The sequence below is a fragment of the Pteropus medius genome, unplaced genomic scaffold, assembly GCF_902729225.1.
Source record: "Pteropus medius unplaced genomic scaffold, Ma_sr-lr_union100, whole genome shotgun sequence".
Classification (NCBI taxonomy): Eukaryota; Metazoa; Chordata; class Mammalia; order Chiroptera; family Pteropodidae; genus Pteropus; species Pteropus medius.
Genome location: NW_024354875.1, coordinates 35,117,833 through 35,137,896, shown reverse-complemented (window position 1 = coordinate 35,137,896; position 20,064 = coordinate 35,117,833). Strand labels below are relative to the sequence as shown.

Sequence of the window (20,064 nt, the reverse complement as noted above, 5' to 3'; positions counted from 1 at the left end):
CTTCTCTTATGCAAATTTTGGTATGCTTGATGTTGTCCCATAAACTATCCTATTTTGGGATTCTTTTTTTTTTTTGTCATCTTGTTGTTCGGATTGGATGTTTTCTGCCACTTTATCTTCCAAACTGCTGATTTCAATTCTCTGCTTCATTTAATCTACTGTGTTTATTTCTATGTATTAGGTAGGACTACTATGTCTCCTGGTCTTAGTAGAGTGGCCTTATGTAGTTGGCGTCCTGTGGGGCCCAGTGGCACTGTCTCCCTGTTCGCCTGAGCCAGGTCTCCAGGTATGCTCCTTTTATGGGTTGTGTCTGCCCTCTTGTTGTATTCGAGCCTTGGTTGCTGTTTGCACATCAATGGGAGGGATTGACCCATGGGGTAATTGGTTGTGTGGGCTGGCTGGTGACTACAGTAGAGGAGCTATTGTGTAGGGCTGACCCTATGGAGTAAGATTCACTTTAGTAGGACACTGGTCCCTGCCCTGTCTGCCCTTTGGGTGTGTCATCCTCAGATACTGCCCTGGTTGGTGCTCTGGCTTGGTCTGAAGCCAACCACAAGCATGCGGCTCCAGGGCCTCCTGGGAGGGGCCCTGCCACAGGCCAAGTTCAGCTTCAAGCCTATGCCCTGCTCAGGACCACCTGGCATGAGCCGCTGGCAATCTATGATGGCTGCCACCTAAGCTGGGCTTGGAAATGCCTCGAGAGTCCAAGCTATAAACCAAGGCTGGCTGCCACTAGTGTTGGATTTAGGGCTGCTCAGCTAGTGATAAGGGACATACTGAGACCAGATGCTACTTGTTTGAGTTTTGCGAACTTTTGAGAGATTTTAGGAAAGCCTGTACCATGAGCCAAGACAGGCTATTTGTATGGAAATGCCACTGGATTTGGTTTGGGTGGGCCCACAAGTTGGGTAGGGCAGCGTTTTAGGAAATCACCAGGACAGGACAACCATCTTAGCTAGGTTGGTGGAGACTCTGATATGGTGACGTCCTGCCTCTGCATGCTGGGAGGGAGGAGGGCTCAACAAAGAAACAATGGATTCTGCCAGCACTTCTGTCTGGGAAGAAGCTGCCCCTCAGCCCTCTCCCTGAAGCCAGACAATTCAGGTCCTCCCTGTATGTCCCTGGAGCCTTTGGAGATGCTGCCCTATCATTGGAGCTTTGAGTGAGTCTGTCAATGAATCAGTCTGCATGCAGGCCCTTTAAGAGGAACACTTGGGACTCTAGCAGCCCTCTCTTTCAGTCTGCTACAATCTTCACTGGCTTTCATAGCCAGACATTGTGGGGACTTCTCTTCCCAGCACTGGAACCTGGGCTTGGGAGCTTGGTGTGGGGCTGGGACCCCTTGCTCCTCCAGGGGAACCTCTGCAGCTGAGAAACCCTCCTGAGTTTTTAACTGCCAAATGCAGGTATGAGACTAGCCTGTTCTGTGTCTCTGCCCCTCCTTCTGTTTTCGAGATGGCATCTTCTGTTGTCCTTAGTTGTAGGACCTCTGTTCAGCTAGACTTCAGGTGATTCTCAATAATGGTTGTTTTATAGTTTAGTTGTAATTTTGATGTGGTTGTGAGAGGAGGCATGTATAGCAGTTAATCTATATATAGGCATATATAGAGTAGTCTGCCATCTTGACCAGAAATCTGTGAGGTTGTATTTCTCAAATTAGTAATACCTCCTTACCAAAAACCAAAAACCAAAAACCAAAAACCAAACCAAAATAAAACCAACCAATCAAATAAAAATTCAGAAGCCACAAACAAACAAAACCCCACAGTCTACCTGGCAACTCTTACCCGATAGTCTCATTTTATGGAGAAAAATAGATGTAAACAAATGGGAGCTACTTTTGCCACCAAATATATCAAGTTAGCCCCATCTGTAATTCAGTATGTTATCTTCATGGTATTCTGGAAGACTGACTTGGATCCTATCTATGGCTAAGCCCTCCATTTATGCTGTAGATTCTGAATACTCTGGCCATCTCAAGAACTCTGCTCTTGCAGTTATCCTTTCCTGGAATTATCCTCTCTTTTGTGTTATCTGTTTCTATTGTATTGTCCCTATTGGAATATAATCCTGACTTAATACAATCATCTGGGGGAAAAACCATATCTTGACTTCATATTCCCTTTAATCTAATATATATTTCTCCTCTTTAATCTAATATATATTTCAAAGTCCTACCATCTTTACCTCCAAAAATATCTTGAATCTGACCACTTCTAACCTTCTTTATTACTACTTCTGTTCTAATTCAGGTCAGTATCATTTCATGCTTGCACTACTGCAATGACTTTCTAACTATTCTATTTTTAAGGTATAAATCAGATCTTGGGGCTCTTCTGCTTAAAATTCTCCAGTAGTATCCCATTGCAACCAGAGTAAAATCTGAATTCTTACCCAATTCTCTGGCCTTTGTCATTTTTCTAACTTCACCTCCTTCTATTCTTCTTTTTTCACTTTTGCTCCAGCCACACTGACCATATTTTTTTTCCTACCAATAAGTTTAAATTCTCTGAACCTTAGTTTCTTAATTTATAAAATGGAAACGAGTATTTATTTTGGCAGGACTATTACAGGTATTAAACAAAACTATATGTGAAAGCATGTAAGTGCCGAAAGTGTTATACACATTTGGGCTGATGGTACTAATTTTTCTTTTTCAATCATTTTTAAAAATTTTCTTGCCTTTAAATTTTTTCTTGCCTTAATGGGTTAGACCCAGAATAATATTGAATTGAAGTGGAGATAGCAAGTATTTTTGTCTAGTTCCTGATTAACCATTAAGTGTGATGTTTGATACGGTCTTAAAAGATATTGATACTTTTTATTAGATTAAAGAAATTAAGCTTATGGTATTGTTTCCAGTGATATTTAGTAATATAGTAGCTGCTGGGAGGATAGGAAGAAGTTTAAAACAAATATGCTCTCTGACTTCATGGAACTAATAAAATAGTTAAAAATATATAAGAAACCTTATTTTAAAAGTCCTTGGAAACAATTCTCTAAGGAAATCAAACGTATGAATATTTTACTTACAAATAGGCATATCAGGACTTGGTTAATATGTAAAAGAATTTTTGCTTAAAAATTTACTTTAAGGATCCTTTCAAAAATTTTTACTAATTCATTTGATTAGGTAGTACATGTACATTTAAAATAGCCATCATAAAAGATTGTCTTGTCTTATACATTTTTCTTTTAAAGCATATCAGGTACTATATATATATGTATGCATATATATACACACACATGTACATATACACATATATGCCTGAAGTTATTGGTTGTATCCTTGCTTTTTGTTCTTTATTAGTTTTATTTTCTTTGTTTTACAAGTAAAACCTATTATATATTAAGGATTTGCAAACAAAAGCCTATGAACCAAGTCCTGCCTACCACCTTGTACAGCTCATGATGTAAGAATGGCTTTCACATTTTTAAATAATTGAAAAAATTCAAAAGAACAGTATTTTGTGATATATTAAATTTGTATGGAATTCAAATTATTGTTTTTATTGGAACACAGCCATGCCCATTCATTTATGTGTTATCTAACGGCATTCATTATATAATGACAGAGTTGAGTTGTGACAGTCTGTATGTGGTGCTCTCAACACTTCAGATTGTTGCAGGATGCACAAAAAATCAGTGATGTAGTTTTAACTTGACAGCATTTCAAGTGCCACCTGTATTGCTTTATTGTGACAATTTTATTTTATTTTTTTGCCTAGTGCATACTTATTATTTAAGAACCAGAAAAGAAAATTGGACTTTAAATGTTGCACTTTTAGAGTACAATGGAATGTAGACTTTTGTTATCAAAACACAAAGCATTAATTTTTAATTAAAAAACCCCCCCAAAAAGGCAAATCATTGTGTTCATTATGCAATGACATATAGTTGTGCTAAAAGAATAAAATAAACATTGACATTACCACATTAAGTACTCATCATGATATTTCTAACTCACAGAAAAGCAATGGTCAGCAAAATTAGAATATTAAATATGGAATATCTCTTCATAGCAGAATTTCTTCATAAAAATAGTGAAAATATAACTAGTTAAATGTTTTTAGATAAAAACTAGAAACCTAAAATAAATTTGTAAAGCAGACATTGACAATATTTCTAGAGAAAAAATAGAAACTTAAGGTACATTTGTAAATCAGACATTGACATTCATAAGTGATAATTTTTGAAATGATTCTTCATATTACACACACTATGGTCACCTAAACAAACAGGCAAATCTTAGAAAAGTTTAATTTTGAAAAGTTTGGTATCCCCTTTCTTTCCAAGTCCCCCTTCAGGTATATACTTTCGATTTTCAAAAGGTTTTCTTTATTAGTGCTCAATTTCTTGAAGGTTGAATAACTTAATAAAATATATTATGTATTTATTTCCTTATAAACAATGAGAACATTTTTATTACCAATGTATACAAAGAGATTTGGTATTAATTTTGTAAATTTGGGTGGGATTTTGAAAGGAAAGAAAAATAATAGTGATGTTTCTGCAAATATTTTTAAAAATATATGTTCTTAAATTTGGAAAGGTGTTATATTCTATGTAAAAACCATTTTTCCCTACTTAGCTTGTGATGTATAATATAGGCAAAAATATGAACTATATATGGGTAAAGATTGAGATAATTTCTATCTGTACACATTGGTGAGAAATCTTAAAATGAGAACATTTTCTTGTGATTGGTTGCTTAATGTATATCATTTGGCATAATTTTTTCTTATACCTAAGTAATTTAATATCTGATTTAACTTTGATTTGAATCATGTTTTCTAGATGAAGCATTGGATGATTTAAAATCCCAGAAGAAAAAAATAGTAAGTTAACTTTTATTTAAAGTTAATTTATATAAAACTAATAAATTAAAAAGTGAATCATTAATGTTTATATGTTGTAATGACTCTCTAAGATAGCATTTTAATGATGAAGCTAAGTTATGAATATTTTTGATAGAAATTTAAAAAAATCTATGTTAGTTGGAAGCTGAGAAGTAAATAAATGAATCATTTTGGAGGACTAAATGAGGCAGAGGGGGGAAAAAAATGGGTGTCCAGATCGATTATTGATAAGGGCCAAAAAAGGACCAAACATCTACATATGTTTGTTCTCAGGTTTTCTTAACATGATTAGGTTAGGAGAGAGAGAAACAAGAAGATTGGAGGTAAAAGACAAGTTTAACATGAAAAGGCTGAATAAAAGGGGAGAAAGAGATTTTTTTTCTTTGGTTTCTTCCATTTTCTATCAGGAACTCTCATTAAATGGGTAGCTATGGCCAGTTAAATGCATCCTTTGTATGTGTTGGAAAGAGGGCCAAGAGTAAGAGAGGAAGGGCCCTAGATATTTAGAAGTTGATATATTGTAGTCTTTAATAAGTGAACTGAACTTGGTTTTTGACTTGAATTCCCATATACTTTATTATATAATTATTTTAGAAGTATGAAAATGATCATTGATAGCATTATCATGTTATATGGAAATTTAGTGAAATTTAATTAGATGTAAATGATCAATGTATTTTAGTCTAACATGTAATATGTTACAATTATACATGAAACTAATAAAAATTTTGAAGGTTAAGATTAATGTTAAAAATTATTCTGTGAATTGATAATAAAAGACACTGGCCTTAAGGATTTTAAGTACCTGAAAAATAAAGGAACTTTAATTCTGAAAGGATTTTTTATCTGTTTTGTTTGTTTGATGCTTCTTCAGTGTTCTGTGAGGTTATTTATCAAAATTGCATTAACATTTTTGATTGTCCTAAATTGGAGTATAGATATACTTCCATTATATTGTATTATATTTCTGACATTCTGTACATTATGGAGCAGCCAGAATTCAAGTGAGAAATCGTGATAGTTATCAGTAATATAGAAGTTGTGATATGATTTGTTTGGTTTGCTGATATGATAAAAAGAAGAGCTGGTAGTGGTGGTCAGAGCCAAGCCCTACTTGTACCAAAATGGAGAAATAGTAGTTAAAGTAGAAAAGACAAAGAAGAAATCAAAAGAAAAAAGAAAAAAAAAACAACAAGAAAATAAAAAGTTCTAAGTGATGATAAGCTGTCACAATGTCAGTGGCATCACATCAGATAACAGAATCTTAGAGATCATATGATTAGGTAAAAACTCTATAGAGTAACATAACAAACTTGGAAAATTCTGTGAAAGGGTCAGCCTAGCTATTTACTTCTTTAATAGCCCTTGAAGGAATCTCAACATAAAAGATGCTTCATCTAGGCCTGACAGTTGGGAAATTCAGTTCAGGGTTCAATAGTTGTCTATATCTAAATGGTTCATGAAGCATTAGAATTACAGAATATTTCAGTATGGCATTTCTTTTGCAGTATGATTAAAGAAAAATATGTTGGCTGCTCTAACTCATTTTATTAATTAGGGAACACAATTTACATTGACTTGACTGTGGCTGGTTATAATACTGTTGCTACTGGGAACTGGTCTCTGGCCTTTATTGCTCAAGCCCTTAACAAAGCTGCTTTGTTTGAGTAGCTTTACACTTTGTTTAGAACAATAGGTGTTAAGGGTGAATTAGTAAGTAGCACAGTGCTAGCTAACGATTGTGCTGGTAATGAGAAGAAAAGAAGGGACAATACTTTAAGAATAAGCTAAATGTAATCAAAACTGATCTTTTAAAAAAACTTATTTGTTGATGTTTAAATTTAAATTCTACATTTATAGCTTAAAAATACTTTCATTGTTGAAATGCCTACAGGCAAAATAACTCAGTCTAAAATTATTCAACTCCTAAACCTTTTCTTTTGTTAACAAAATTAATACATTATACTTACTACTTGACATTTTATTAAAGGTGGTTTCCTTAGGTATACTTCTCTTCAATCTGAATAGATTTGTAATGAAATTTGTAATTTGTAAAAGTGTAATTTGTAACAATGAACGTGAATTATCAATTGATTAAAAAGTTAAATTACTTAGAAAGGAAAATGAGTAACATCTTAACAATGTTTTAAATCTAAGAATTTAATGTATTTTCTTATTAAAATAAAGCTGGAATTAATTTTTAGTTATCTAAAAAACTCCCAAGTCTAGATGTGTATATTTTGCCACTCACATATTTTGTGATCTTAAAAAAAAAAAACTTTAAGTTTTAAAAAAACATCACTATTCAATAGATAATCCCTCTGAATAGGTAATCCATGAACATCCATCAAAGCAGTTCAAGGTCAAGATACAAAACATATGCGTCAAAATGGCCTCTGTAAGTGGTTTCATGAAAATGCTGTGCCTTTTCCAAAATAGTATTTCTATGTGGTAATTCTGGCATTTTTCAGGAAATTTAAGTTTTTTCAAATCCTGAGAAAAATAAGTTGAGAAAGTGGGAACATGGGAAAAAGTGTTATATAATTCTCTGGGAATTAAAGCTTAGCAGTTAACTACAAATGTTACTGGTTCAAAGGAATCCACTAATGTCAGTTGAAAGCAAGAGTGAGAAATGCTGACATGCTGAGCGGTAGGTTAATGTGGACATTTCTGGGAACAGGACAGGAGCATGTAGAAGAGAAATGGCACAGTCTAATTACAGTCAGTCAGTCTTGATTTTGTGGCCATGTTATAAGTATGTTTTATGTGCCTGTCATTAATGGTGAGTTGTTCTCACAAATAAATTATACACATAGTATACTTTTTACAAAATCCTGTGATGATATTTCATGACATAAATTTTGGGAGCAAAGAATATCCTTAAATTGGCAATTTCAGCATGTGATTCCGTGCAGAGCTGTTAACCTCGCTAGACATTTCAAATGTTACATTTTTATATTACCCAATAATGTTTGCTGGCATTTTCCAGAGTTTGAGTATTCACCGTGAGCTACAGATCTTTGTAAATACTTTAACATAAGAAATGCAGAGAGAAAAGATGTGACTATTGTTATGAAATACTCCTGTATGAAATCAGAGAATGACATAAAATCTGAATTGGTAAAAACAATATTGATTTCAGCAGCAAAATCAAAATCAGGATAAACAGACAATATTTTCATCATTATAAAAGGATGAATTTAAATGATGCAACATGTACCTAATGTTCTGAATTTAAGATACTTTTGGGTATACTCTTAATAATTTGACCAAAGTCAGTGCAAAACAAAAGACAATTTTCTACATCTGAAATATTTGTCATGAAACAAAAATCATGAATATTGGGTAGGGCCATTAATGCTTTATATATTTTAAATTTTTATTTCAAGAATAATTATGAAATATTAAATATTTGTGGTTATCTTTCAAAATTAAAAAAAATTAATGTTTATTTTATTGGTGTTCTTTTTTAGTGTTCTATATGATGAAATGTCTATACCAGGCAGAAATAATTGTTACATGTTATTAAAATATACTTGTCAAAATAATGTTGATTCCTAAAAAATAACTGACCATCTATTTATTATTCTTTTTTAAATAAACTCTGAAACTTTTAGTATAACCATGTCACAGAAAAATAATTTACTCTTTGTTATATCATTCATTATTATTTAAAATATATAAAATTTTATGAAAATCAAAAGGAATTTAATTTAGGGAATTCTGAGAATCTGGTGTTTTACTCCTGAATCCTGGGATTAGGGTATTTGGAAACATTGCTGGCTTCAGACCCAGTCTGAATAATTGAGATATCATTGAAGATTATGTGTTAGGTACTGTTGTAGATTCTTTCTCTTACATCATTATATTTAAATTGCACAACAGTGCTATGAAGAAAATCTTAATGTATCTGCTTTACAAAAGGAGAAACTGAGGCCAACAGACTTGCTTAAAGTCTTTCTAGCTTTGAACTCAGACCTTTTCTGACTTCACAGTTTCAAGTTTATGTTATTTCCACTGATCTAAATGAAGTAAATGATTTTATTTAAGATATTTACATGTACATAGAGTTAAATATGAATACTTGCTGAATGAGTTACCAGGAATTGCAATCATTTGATGAAGTGGCATTTTGGTTTTGAGTTTTGGGTGTTGTTTTAAAGATCCTGATTGTATATAATTATCTTTTTAAACCTAGCAATAGTCTTAGTTTAGAACTGTGTTGTCCAAATCAGTAGCCACTAACCCCATGTCGCTTTTTAAATTTACATTATTTAAAATGAAATAAAATTACAGTTCAGTTCTTCAGTTGCACAAGCAACATTTTAAGTGCTCATTTATCACACATGGCTTAGTGGCTACTGTATTATGCAGATATAAACCATTTCCATCATTACATAAAGTTCTATTGCCACAGCACTGTTCTAAAACATCAAAAATTAATCTATAGAGATCAAGGATTCAGCTCTTTGATATTCTATGTAGATTATGTTATTTTGGGGATGTATTCTATCATGCCCCTTTTCTAGTCTTATTCTCAGTTTTTCCCCAACTCTACAGTGATATTACAAACATTTCCTTTAAATCAGAAACTTAAACTTGCTTGTTTTGAAAATTTATTATAATTTTGAAATAATTAGGAAAATGTTTTAATTTCAGTAAACTAAGGTTAATAAATCTTTCATCTAAGCCCTTCTTAAATGTTAAATTGAGTTTTTAGTGAGGATCTATTAACTACTATTGTGGCAGCATATTTTTAACTGTATTTTTAATTTGGTAAATGTGCTGTGTCCTTTGGAATATGACATTTAATGAATCTAAGTGGCTATTAGTGGTCACTGGGAAGGAAAAGGTTCTGATCCAATTTTTGCAAAAGCATTTTATTTTGCACATTTGCTATTTGTCATGGCTGTGACTATCTCACACTGAAGTTAAACTTTTTCTGATATTGGACTGTAACTGCTAAATGATACTTTACTAGTGATTACTTTTAAAATTAAACCCATGTATTAAGCCATAAAGTGACTTGAGTGCATTGTAAATAAAATGCTATAATAATGAACTGTTTTAATTATAGTCCCTTAGTGTGAACATAGAACTAGGTAAAAATTTTGCTTAAATTCTTACTATGTTCAGATTTTTCCCTCTGAAGTTTGAATCTAAGTAAAAAAGGGGGAGCTTCAGCTTTTAAAGTCATTTGAGTAAATTCCATGGCTGTTCTCCCAGTTAGTGAGTTTTCACTGCATTTGCAGCAAGCTAATTGCTTCTGCTAATAAATAATCTAAAATCGATGCTGACAGCAGTTAATTGGCACAGAGATTTTATTTTGTAAAGCTCTTGGCTAACGACCTTCTTTAAATTAATAGCATTAAGTGCTATGAGGAAATAAATCTGAGGAATTGCCTGTCATTTGCTTGTCATGTCTAATAACTTCCAATAATGATGGCTGATAGATTTTTGCACATTCCATTATTGAAGTTGGTGCATGTAATTATTCTCCTCATTATATGTAAACAATTAGCAATATTTGGTATTTCCTTGCAGTAAAGCTGTTAAATATAAGTAACATATTAGAGGTTAGAAGTCATTTTAAAATCTGGATTTTAATTATTTGACTGTCAGAAGTCTTTTATGCTATCTGGATATATTATAGGCTGTTTATTTTAAGTCTTTCACTTGAACACTTTTTGAATAGGACTTATAAAATCAGTAATGTATGTGTTTTAAAATGTGACAATTTATGGAAATTTTCGTTCGCAGCTTGAAGAAGTTATGGAAAAAGAAACTTATAAAACGGCTAAATTAATTCTTGAAAGGTTTGATCCAGAATCAAAGAAAGCAAAGGTAAGTCTGTGATATCACTACTATTTTATTATAAACTGCACATTGTAATACATCACTGTAGTAACATTATTATAATTGACAGGAATTTGAGCCGCCATCTGCTGGAGCAGCTGTAACTGCAAGACCTGGACAAGGTAAATAACTTTGTAGAAACTGCTGCTGCTGTTGGAAAGATCCATATTTACCCAAGTGAGTTCAAAAGTGTGATAGAGGTGTGTAAAAACTTATGTAGAATGCTTTTATGTTAATTTTTATTTGGTAATTTGGGATATGACTTGGAGTGATGGCATAAGTTTATTTCATTTTGATTTTGCATGATTATGTTGATAAAGGTATCTGTTAAGACCAAAAATATAAATGGTTTTCATCTTTGAAATCTAAGGAATTTCACCAATATTTTGTAAGGTTTTTTCCCCCTCCCCTTTAAATAAGGATCTCTTGGAATATTTATTGTTACAAAAATTCTTACATTTTTATGATTTATTTTTGAGATAAATTTAATGAAGATTTTTGTCAAATATGAAGTTTCTTCTAAACACTTATTCAGGAAGAAAATAAAATAATTTAGAAATGAATGGAATTATGGCTATATAAATAATGTTAATGCTTTCTTTTTGAGGTTATGTCGCAAGATTATTAATGAAATCATCATTGTTATATCATTAAATATTATGTAACATTTAAAAAGTCATTATTTCAAACGGTACATAAACTTTTCCCAAGACTGGCATGTGAAAAGATATTTCTGAGTTCGCATTGGATTCTCTCTTTGTTCTTTTCTCTAGAATATAATAATATAATTTGTAAGACTTTTGTTATAGAATATACTACTATTTTAATAAATTTAACATCTGTTCTTATAAATCTTCAGAATTATAGCTTGGTTAATAAAGCTAAGATGACATTTAGAATTTTGAGAAGTCAATTCTTTTATAAATATCCACAAAGACTATAGGTACAAAATAAAGCTGTAGTAATTTTAGGTTTTCTAATTGGCAGAGCTATGTGGGAAGAATCCTATCCTCTTCTATATTCCATAAATAGGATTTTGGTTTTTATTATTTTTTAAAATTTATTGAAGTGACATTGGTTAACAAAATTATATAAGTTTCAAGTGTACAGGTCAATAATATGTCATATGTATATTGCATTGTATGTTAAGCACCCAAAGTCAAATCTGGAACCATATGTTTGACCCCCCCTTTACCCTTTTCTGCCTCCCTCCCTCGCCCCTTTCCCTCTGGTAACCACCAAACTGTTGTCTGTGTCTATGAGTTTTTGTTTGTTTGTCTTGTTCATTGGTTGCTTTCAGTTTTATATCCCACATATACGTGAAATGAAGGTTTTCAACTTTTCTGTCTGAATTTTTTTGCTTGGCATGATAATCTCAAGATCCGTCCATGTTGTCACAGATGGCAGTCTTTCATCTGTTCTTATAGCTGAGTAATATTCCATTATATATACGTACCACATCTTTATCCAATCATCTATCAAAGGACACCTTATTTGTTTCTATGTTTTAGCCACTGTGAATAATGTAAAAGTGAACAATGGGGTGCATATATCTTTATGAATAAATGTTTTCAAATTTTTAAGGTAGATACCCAGAAGAGGGATCGCTGAGTCATATGGTAATTCTATTCTTAATTTTTTGTGGAACCTCTATACTGTTTTCCATAGTGGCTGTACCAATTTGCATTCCCACAAGCAGTGTGTGAGGGCTCCTTTTTTCCCACAACTTCTCCAACATTTATTACTTGTTTTGTTGATAATAGCCATTCTTATAGGTGTGAGGTTGTATATCATTGTGGTTTTGATTTGCATTTCCCTAATAGCTAGTGAAGTTGAGCATCAAAGACCTAAATATAAGACCTGAAACAGTAAATTGCATAGAAGAATACATAGGTTCTAAACTCATGGGCCTTGATTTTAGAGATTTTATGAATTTGACCTCAAAGGCAAGGAAGTAAACAGCAAAAATAAATGAATGGGACTATATCAAACTAAAAAGCTTCTGCACAGCAAAAGAAACCATCAACAAAACAAAGAGGCAACCAGCTGAATGGGAGAAGATATTTACAAACAATGCCTCCAATAAGGGGCTAATATCCAAAATATATAAGAATTTTGGATTTTAGAAATATTAGCTTGCGCTTTTGAAAAATGTAAAGTTTACATATGATTAAAATAGTTGATTACAGTGAAACTCCTACTTTAAATATCAGCTTAAATTTTCTACAATTTATATTTTCTAGTAATTATAAAAAAGTTTTTTGGCCTATCGTTTAGGTTTCTATGATTTTTACAGTATTTGGTGTAACTGGTACTAACTTTTGAAAAATACTTCTTAGATAGCTTTAGGGAATATATTTTTTAATGTGATATTTTGCAGAAAGCTGTTATTTTTTTAAAAATCTTTTTTTCTCTCATTAAAAAAGAACAGATGTATGATCCTCTTTACTAACATTCTTAAGTATTTATTAATATCTAGGCAACGTAAGTTACTTGAAAAAGCTAAACTTATCTTTCCTTAGAAACTTTGAAATCCAAATAAATTTTTTCCTTTTGATGTCATATCATAATTATAGAAAAACCATTGCTGGTCTCTCCACTTTGGATTCTTGTGGCATAACTTTTAGATATTCTTTTCTAGAGAATTAACATTTAACTATATTAGTGAATTTTTCATTTAAAAGAATGTATTAAATAACTCTTATGTGCAGGCACCATGGGGAATAAACAGACGATTATAATATGGTTTTTGACCCTAAGAAGCTTATAACTTCTTTTTAAAAAATATTTCTTCTGGAGTGTACTATTTTAGTATTCCTAGCTCTTCTAGGTCTATTGTAACTAATTGCTGTTTGGATTTTTTTCCTTTTTTTAAAAAATTATAAACTGTATTTCAACTTTATTCTACTTTTGAGAATTATAATTTAATTTTGTTGTTTAAATTAATCCTGTCAAATCTCTTTTAAGTTCTTCTTATTTTTATAGGTGGCTTTATCATATATTTTATTTATGCTCAAGTTCTGTTTCTACGTGTTTATGACAAACTATAGAAATGATCCCTGAAAGTATAGTCTTACATTTCTATGCGTTTAAAATGAAGTCTTTTTTCTTTGCTTGAACCAACCTTCTCTTCCTCCTCCTTCTCTTCCCTGTTTTCTTCCTCTTTCTCTCCCTTTCTTTCATGCATTTCTGAATTTAGATAATAGCAAGGGGGAATAAAGTCCTAAAGAAGTATGTATGTACATATGTGGCACTTGAATAGCTGTACTCTCCAAATTGAATCTAATTATGTTGTCCTTATTTTACTAGGTCTCTTGCATGGTTGTCAAACCAGAATTTTGATTCATGTGTAGTAGTTATTGTTCTTTTATTTTTTCTTACTTAGTTGTTAATGATCTATATTATAATGAGATTGATTATAGAATTTGAGAATAGTATTGTTTGATTTTGTTTTGGTTTAGTACTAAACGGAGTATTATATTTGCTGGACGTGACTAACCTGACTGCCTCCCCATTTTTAATAGTCTTAATCTTTTAGAACATTTTTAGATTTATAGAAAAATTGCAAAGTAGGTACAAAGAGTTCCCATATATCCTTGTACAAAGTTTCCCCTCCTATTCACATCTTACGTTAACACAATACATTTGTTAAAATCAGTGAACCAATATTGACTCACTATTATTAACTTAAAGTCTATAGTTTATTCAGATTTTCTTAGTTTTTACCTAATATTCTTTTTCTGTTTAAAATCTCATCCAGGATATCACACTATATTTAGTTGTCATGTCTTCTTAGGCTTCTTTTGGCTATGCCAGTTTCTTAGACTTTCCTTGTTTATGATAACCTTGACAATTTAGCCTTGACTCCTTTTTATAAGGAATTTTTTTCAGTGGATGTTAAATCTTAGAAAATCAGTGTCATCATTTGATATGGAGGAATAAATAAACATGAAAAGTAGGTGTATGTATAAATATACAGATATACATTAAATATATATATACATTAAATAGAATGATATGGTACTTAGACACTTAGCATTTATTCTAGTTCTGTAGAAATCATGGACTGAGAGATGAAAAGCCTTAATGCCATTTCTAGATTATAAAGTAATAAAGTTTGGATTTAATGAAAAATGGAATTTGTCACAGTGTAAATTCTTGAATAGCTTTTATAGGATAAATAAATCCAGATATTTGGGGATGTTAAAAAATTAAATTTCTGTTAAAGGTTTAATTGATATATAAGATTAAATTTGACTTCTGTGTTCTAATTTCTGATTTATTCATTTTTCTTCCAATAATGTTTACAGTGTGTGTGCTATCTTCCCGTTATTGTTTTAGGCCCTGGGGACATAGTAGTGAACAAAACAGACAAAAACCAAAACAAAACACCTCTCTCCTTTTGTATGTATGTGTAGGAAAGAGACAGTTAAAAATTATATGTAAATATATGTACACACATTCATATACATATATGTGTGTATATATATTTAGATGGAGGAAAATAAAGACAAGCTGGTGAGTAGGGAGTGCCTTGAGTGAGGATGGGTTGAAGTTTCAAATAGGGTTGTCAGGGAAGGCCACAATGATATGGTGGCATTTGATCAAAGACACGAAAGAAGCAAGGGAATGAACCAGGCAGATATCTGAGGAAAGAACATTCCAGACAGAAGAATCAGTGAGTTCAAAGACTTGAGTGGAGAGCATGCCCAGATTATTCTAGAGATAGCAAGGAGGCCAATATGGTAGCAAAGGATCATATCATATGGGGTCTTACAGAATGTAGATCATTATAAGAACTTTAGTTTTTAATGATTTAAATTTTTTTTTGTGTGTGTTGAACATAGGATAGACATGATCAACATTGTGTTTTAAAAGGGAGGTTACTGTGTTTAACCTGCAAAGGAAGCAAAGGTGGAAGCAAGGAGACTTTAGAAAGCTATTGCTTTAATCTAGGAAAGCACTGATGGTGGCGTGGACCTTGGTTTAGTAACATTGGAGGTGGTTTAAGAAATAATCCAAGTTTGCCTATTTTGAAGGTGGAAGATTTCTTGATTGATTGAATATGGTGTCAGAGAAGGAGGAGTCAGAGCAGACCTCAAGATTTTGGCCTGAGTAACTGGGAAGATAGAGTTGTCATTTATTGGGATGGTAGAAATTGTAAGAGGAACACTTTTTAGAGGGGGGTTGAGATGAGGTGGTGAAGAACCAGGTTTGATTTTGGACATGTATATTTGAGATGCTTATTAGACAGACATCCAAGTAGAGATTTTAAGGAAGCAGTTGAGTATGAGTCTGGTAAATAAGAATGATCTGGGCTGGAGATATAAATTTGGGTGTCATCAATATGTGGATGATATTAAAACCATGAAACTGGATGAGATTACCAAGGATTTAAATGTGGAGAAAGAAAAGGGCCAAGGCTGCTTTAGGGTACTTTAATATGGAGATGTTGAGAGTAATGAAGAGGAACCAGGAAAAGGAAAATGGGTAAGAAGGAGTCAGTGAGATATGAAACCCAGGAGAGTAGGGAGTCCTGGACACTAATTGAAGAGAGTGTTTCAAGGTAGTAATCATCTCTGACAAAAACTGCTGCCAGGTAAGTTGAGGGTTGAGAATTTACCATTGATTTTAGCAATGTTGAGGTCCTCGGTAACCTTGAAAAGAACAGTTTTGGTGGAAGAATGGGGACAAGCCTGATTAGAGTGAGTTTAAGGAAGTATGGGAATAGAGAAGTTGGAGACATGACAAGGGACAATTTTTTTGAGAAAAGGGAGTGGAAAAATGGGTAGCTTTTTATGTGTGAGTGAACATGCTATATGAAAGAAATGATAGCATGTTTGTGTGCTACTGGGAATGGCCTAGAAGATAGACTAATTAATGATGGAGAAAGTGGGGACAGTTGATGGCGAACTAGTCATGAGGAGGCATGAAGGAATGAGATTTAGGGTACAAGTGTACAGTTTATCTATAGTAAGGAGGGAAGACAGAGGACATAGATATCAGTAGGTAGTGGGGATTTTCATCTAGTACTATCTTTTTTCTTAATGAGAGTGAGGTTGGGGAAGATGTTGGGGTCCTAAAGAGAAGGTATAAAATAATTCTCTAGGAGAGTGAGAGAGTAAATGGGTTAGGAAAATATGGGAATGCCAGGGGACACTAACATCCACTTAAGAGTTAATGGTCATAAATAAAAAGTATGGGTGTTTGTGTTTTCTCGTTTTGTGTAGCTGTATGGGTATGGTGTAGGCAGAGAGTTGGTTTTAACCAGGGCTGGGGTTTTGCCTAATGGATTTGATAAAGTGATAAAGAGATAGGAAGGTGGAGTTGTATACAAGGGGGTGATTGTAACAATGTATTATGGAATTTAAGATGATTATGAGGGAAATAAAGACATGACAGGGGGATGATGGACAGTTAAAATGTGCTGGTAGTATTAATAAAGGTGTCTGCAAGCTATAGCCTACAAATCTGGGCCAAGGTCTGTTTTATATGGCTCTTGAGCTTAGAATTGGTTTTACACTTTGAAAGTGTTCTAAAAAATAACAAAGAATAAGAATATGCAACAGAAATCATGTGGTTGGCAAAGCTTAAAATATTTACTATTTGATCCTTTACAAAAAAAGTTTGCTGATTCCTTTAATATTTAATGGATTGCAAATCCCCTTGGAGCTGAAAGAATAATAAAGGTAATACGCTGGAAGATAGGTGTGGTTTGAGAGTGGGATGCTTGAACTTGAGAACGGTGCAGTTATCCTTAATGGCAAGGATAGAAAACTAGATTATGTCTGTAGGAGTGAATGACTGAAGTAGGGAGGCTGATAAAATTATTGGAGGATGCCATCTGATAGCTAAAATAAATTCTTAACAGACCTTTCTGTATTTATTTTAAAAAGAAGCCACCTATACATTTTCTTTTACCTTTTACTTTTACATAACACTAATAAAATTAACAAATGTCAGTTGTATCCTGCTACAGCTAAATTTGAAATCAGTAGGTATTGCAGAAAATTTCATGGCTCTAGCAAATGGATTACTTTTTATTTAAGAAGATTTTAAGAGTTTACTCAGTTGCGTTCCGTGGGATTTATGGAAGATTAAAGTAGAAATCTTTAATTAATTTTGATCTTGATAGCAAATGGAATGGTACTTCATATTGTGATGTTTTCTTTTTTTTAAAGCGGGAGGGTTGTACATTTGATTAAGAAAATCTAGAAAATATAAAATAGTAAATTCACTTTTTTGGGTGTTCTTTACTTAAGTGTTGTACTTATATTGTTACCATTATCTCTTGTGTAACAAACCAGCCTGAAACTAATTGGCTTAAAACAATATTTTTTATTTTGCTTATGGATTTGCAATTTTGGCAAGATTTGGTAGAGACAGCCCATCCCTGCTTCATGTCAGCTGGAGCTATGTGATCGGGGCTGGAGGATCTGCTACCAAGATGGCTTACTCACATGGCTGACAAGTTGGTGCTGGCTGTTGGTTTGTCTCCATGTGGACCTTTCTAATGGGATCACTTGGGTATGCTCCTAACACGGTGGCTGGGTTCTATGAGCAAGCAGTCCAAGAGACAGAAAGTAGTCCTACATAATGGCCCACCTATATTCTTGTGGTCAAACAGTAACAGAACACAGATTCAAGGGAGGGGACATATACATCATCTTTCCCCCATTTGATGGGAGGCAAATAAAAGAATTTTGGACTCTTATTTTAAAACTGCCACCTGAACTTTAATGCAGGTAATAAAGACATTTCTATCCCCATCTACTTTCGGTGTTCATCTTAAATGCCACCATTACCATGAACACATCGCTGAGTTTAATCTCTTCCTTCTTAGACCCTCCTTGGTACTTTGTTGGTTCCTTTTTTATAATACTAACATGAATGTATTTTGTAATGTATTATATTTGCTTGCCACCTCTATATGCAGTGCTGAATCCCATTCAGTAATGCCTTACTCATAATGGTTGCTTAATAAATGAGTTGAGTTAAAGGAAATAAAAGGAAACTTTTTTTAGAATTCATGAATTTTGTTCAAATGTAAAGTGTAATTTACCAAATGAGACCTTGGTGAATTGCAAGGTGCACATTGTTTAAAGCCGAGAGAGGTAGGAGACAAATTAGAATAGAAATAAATTATCAAGGTCATGAAAAAAAGTAAATGTTGAGATAAAGGACTATAAAGCAAAATGTAATGTTAATTTAAAAACAATAACAAAAAAAGTGAACTAAAGGCTGGCAAGTGGTATATATAATTAGTAAATTTTCTGCTTGAAGATAGCTTTTTTTTTTGGTCTCCTGAAGTTAGGCTGAAATTCTCAGTGCAGCAGGCAACGCAGATTCAACTGATTAACAATTTTAATTTCATCTGCAACCTTAATTCCCCTTTCATGAAACATAACATATTTATAGGTTCTGGGGATGAGGAAGTGCCTCCTATACCATGTAAGTTGGGTAATAGGCAATTGGAAATTTGATATTGAAATGGAGGAAGAAAGTGAATTTGTTTCTTCGACTTTTATTAAGCTCATATTTTGTGCCAGTTATGTTGCTACATTTTGGGCTACAAAGATGTAATTCCTGCCTGTTAGTTCTTGGTTAAAAATGGGTGTGTACATGTAAATAATTTTAGCATACTAAAGACCACAATGAAGGTAAGCATGAATCACAAGTATTATAAATTTTAATAATGATTTGCTTTTAGAACACACCTGAAGAAAGGACTCTCTAGGTCTACTTCACATGCAAAGACAAGAAGAGAGAAATAATTTGGTACCTTGAGGGACTGCAAAAGTACTGTATGCCTGAAAAAGGGTGGTAGGGTTTAGGTGGTAGGGTTTATGAAGGATTTTGTATGAAAGATTATGGAATTTGGGACTTTATTTTATAGGCAACATGGAAAGCCACTGGAGGCTTTGCATTTTAGATCAATTTTGCATTTTAGAAAGAACACTTTTTTTTTTTGTAATGTGGAAAATGCATTGGAAAGAGCAAGGCTGAAGACATGATCAGTTAGTATAGCATCTAACATAGGTAAGAGGTAAAGTCCTGTACTAGATAAAGTTGTTGAAAAAGGACAAGATGTAAGAGAATTTAGATTTAAGAGTAGAGTGACAACACTCTATGGCAGATTTGGAAAGTGGTGAGTGGGAGGAGTCAAGATATGGCCTAAATTTTTCACTTGGGTAACTGGTTAGATGTTAGTGTTTTAAGCAAGATAAGGAACCTAAGAATTGGAGTAGTATGTTTATGTAGAAGATAATGAATTTGCCTTGGGATCTTTTGAGTGGGAATTACATCCAGGTGGTGCGGCTTATAGGCATTTGATCATTTCATATGGAGC

General features: G+C 32.9%; 1 protein-coding gene across 3 annotated transcripts in view; it reads left to right on the top strand.

Moving 5' to 3' along the window:
• The window catches only part of LNPK (lunapark, ER junction formation factor), a 61,165-nt gene that overhangs the window by 20,318 nt on the left and 20,783 nt on the right, over window positions 1-20,064 (top strand). For 2 of the 3 annotated variants that reach the window (XM_039855997.1, XM_039855998.1), the window contains exons 6-8: window positions 4,798-4,838; window positions 10,620-10,703; window positions 10,786-10,837. In XM_039855997.1, the coding sequence (XP_039711931.1) occupies window positions 4,798-4,838; window positions 10,620-10,703; window positions 10,786-10,837 (177 nt within the window). Of the gene's footprint in view, window positions 1-268; window positions 287-4,797; window positions 4,839-10,619; window positions 10,704-10,785; window positions 10,838-20,064 lie in introns of those variants that run through there. The other variant, XM_039855999.1, reaches the window with a different exon arrangement.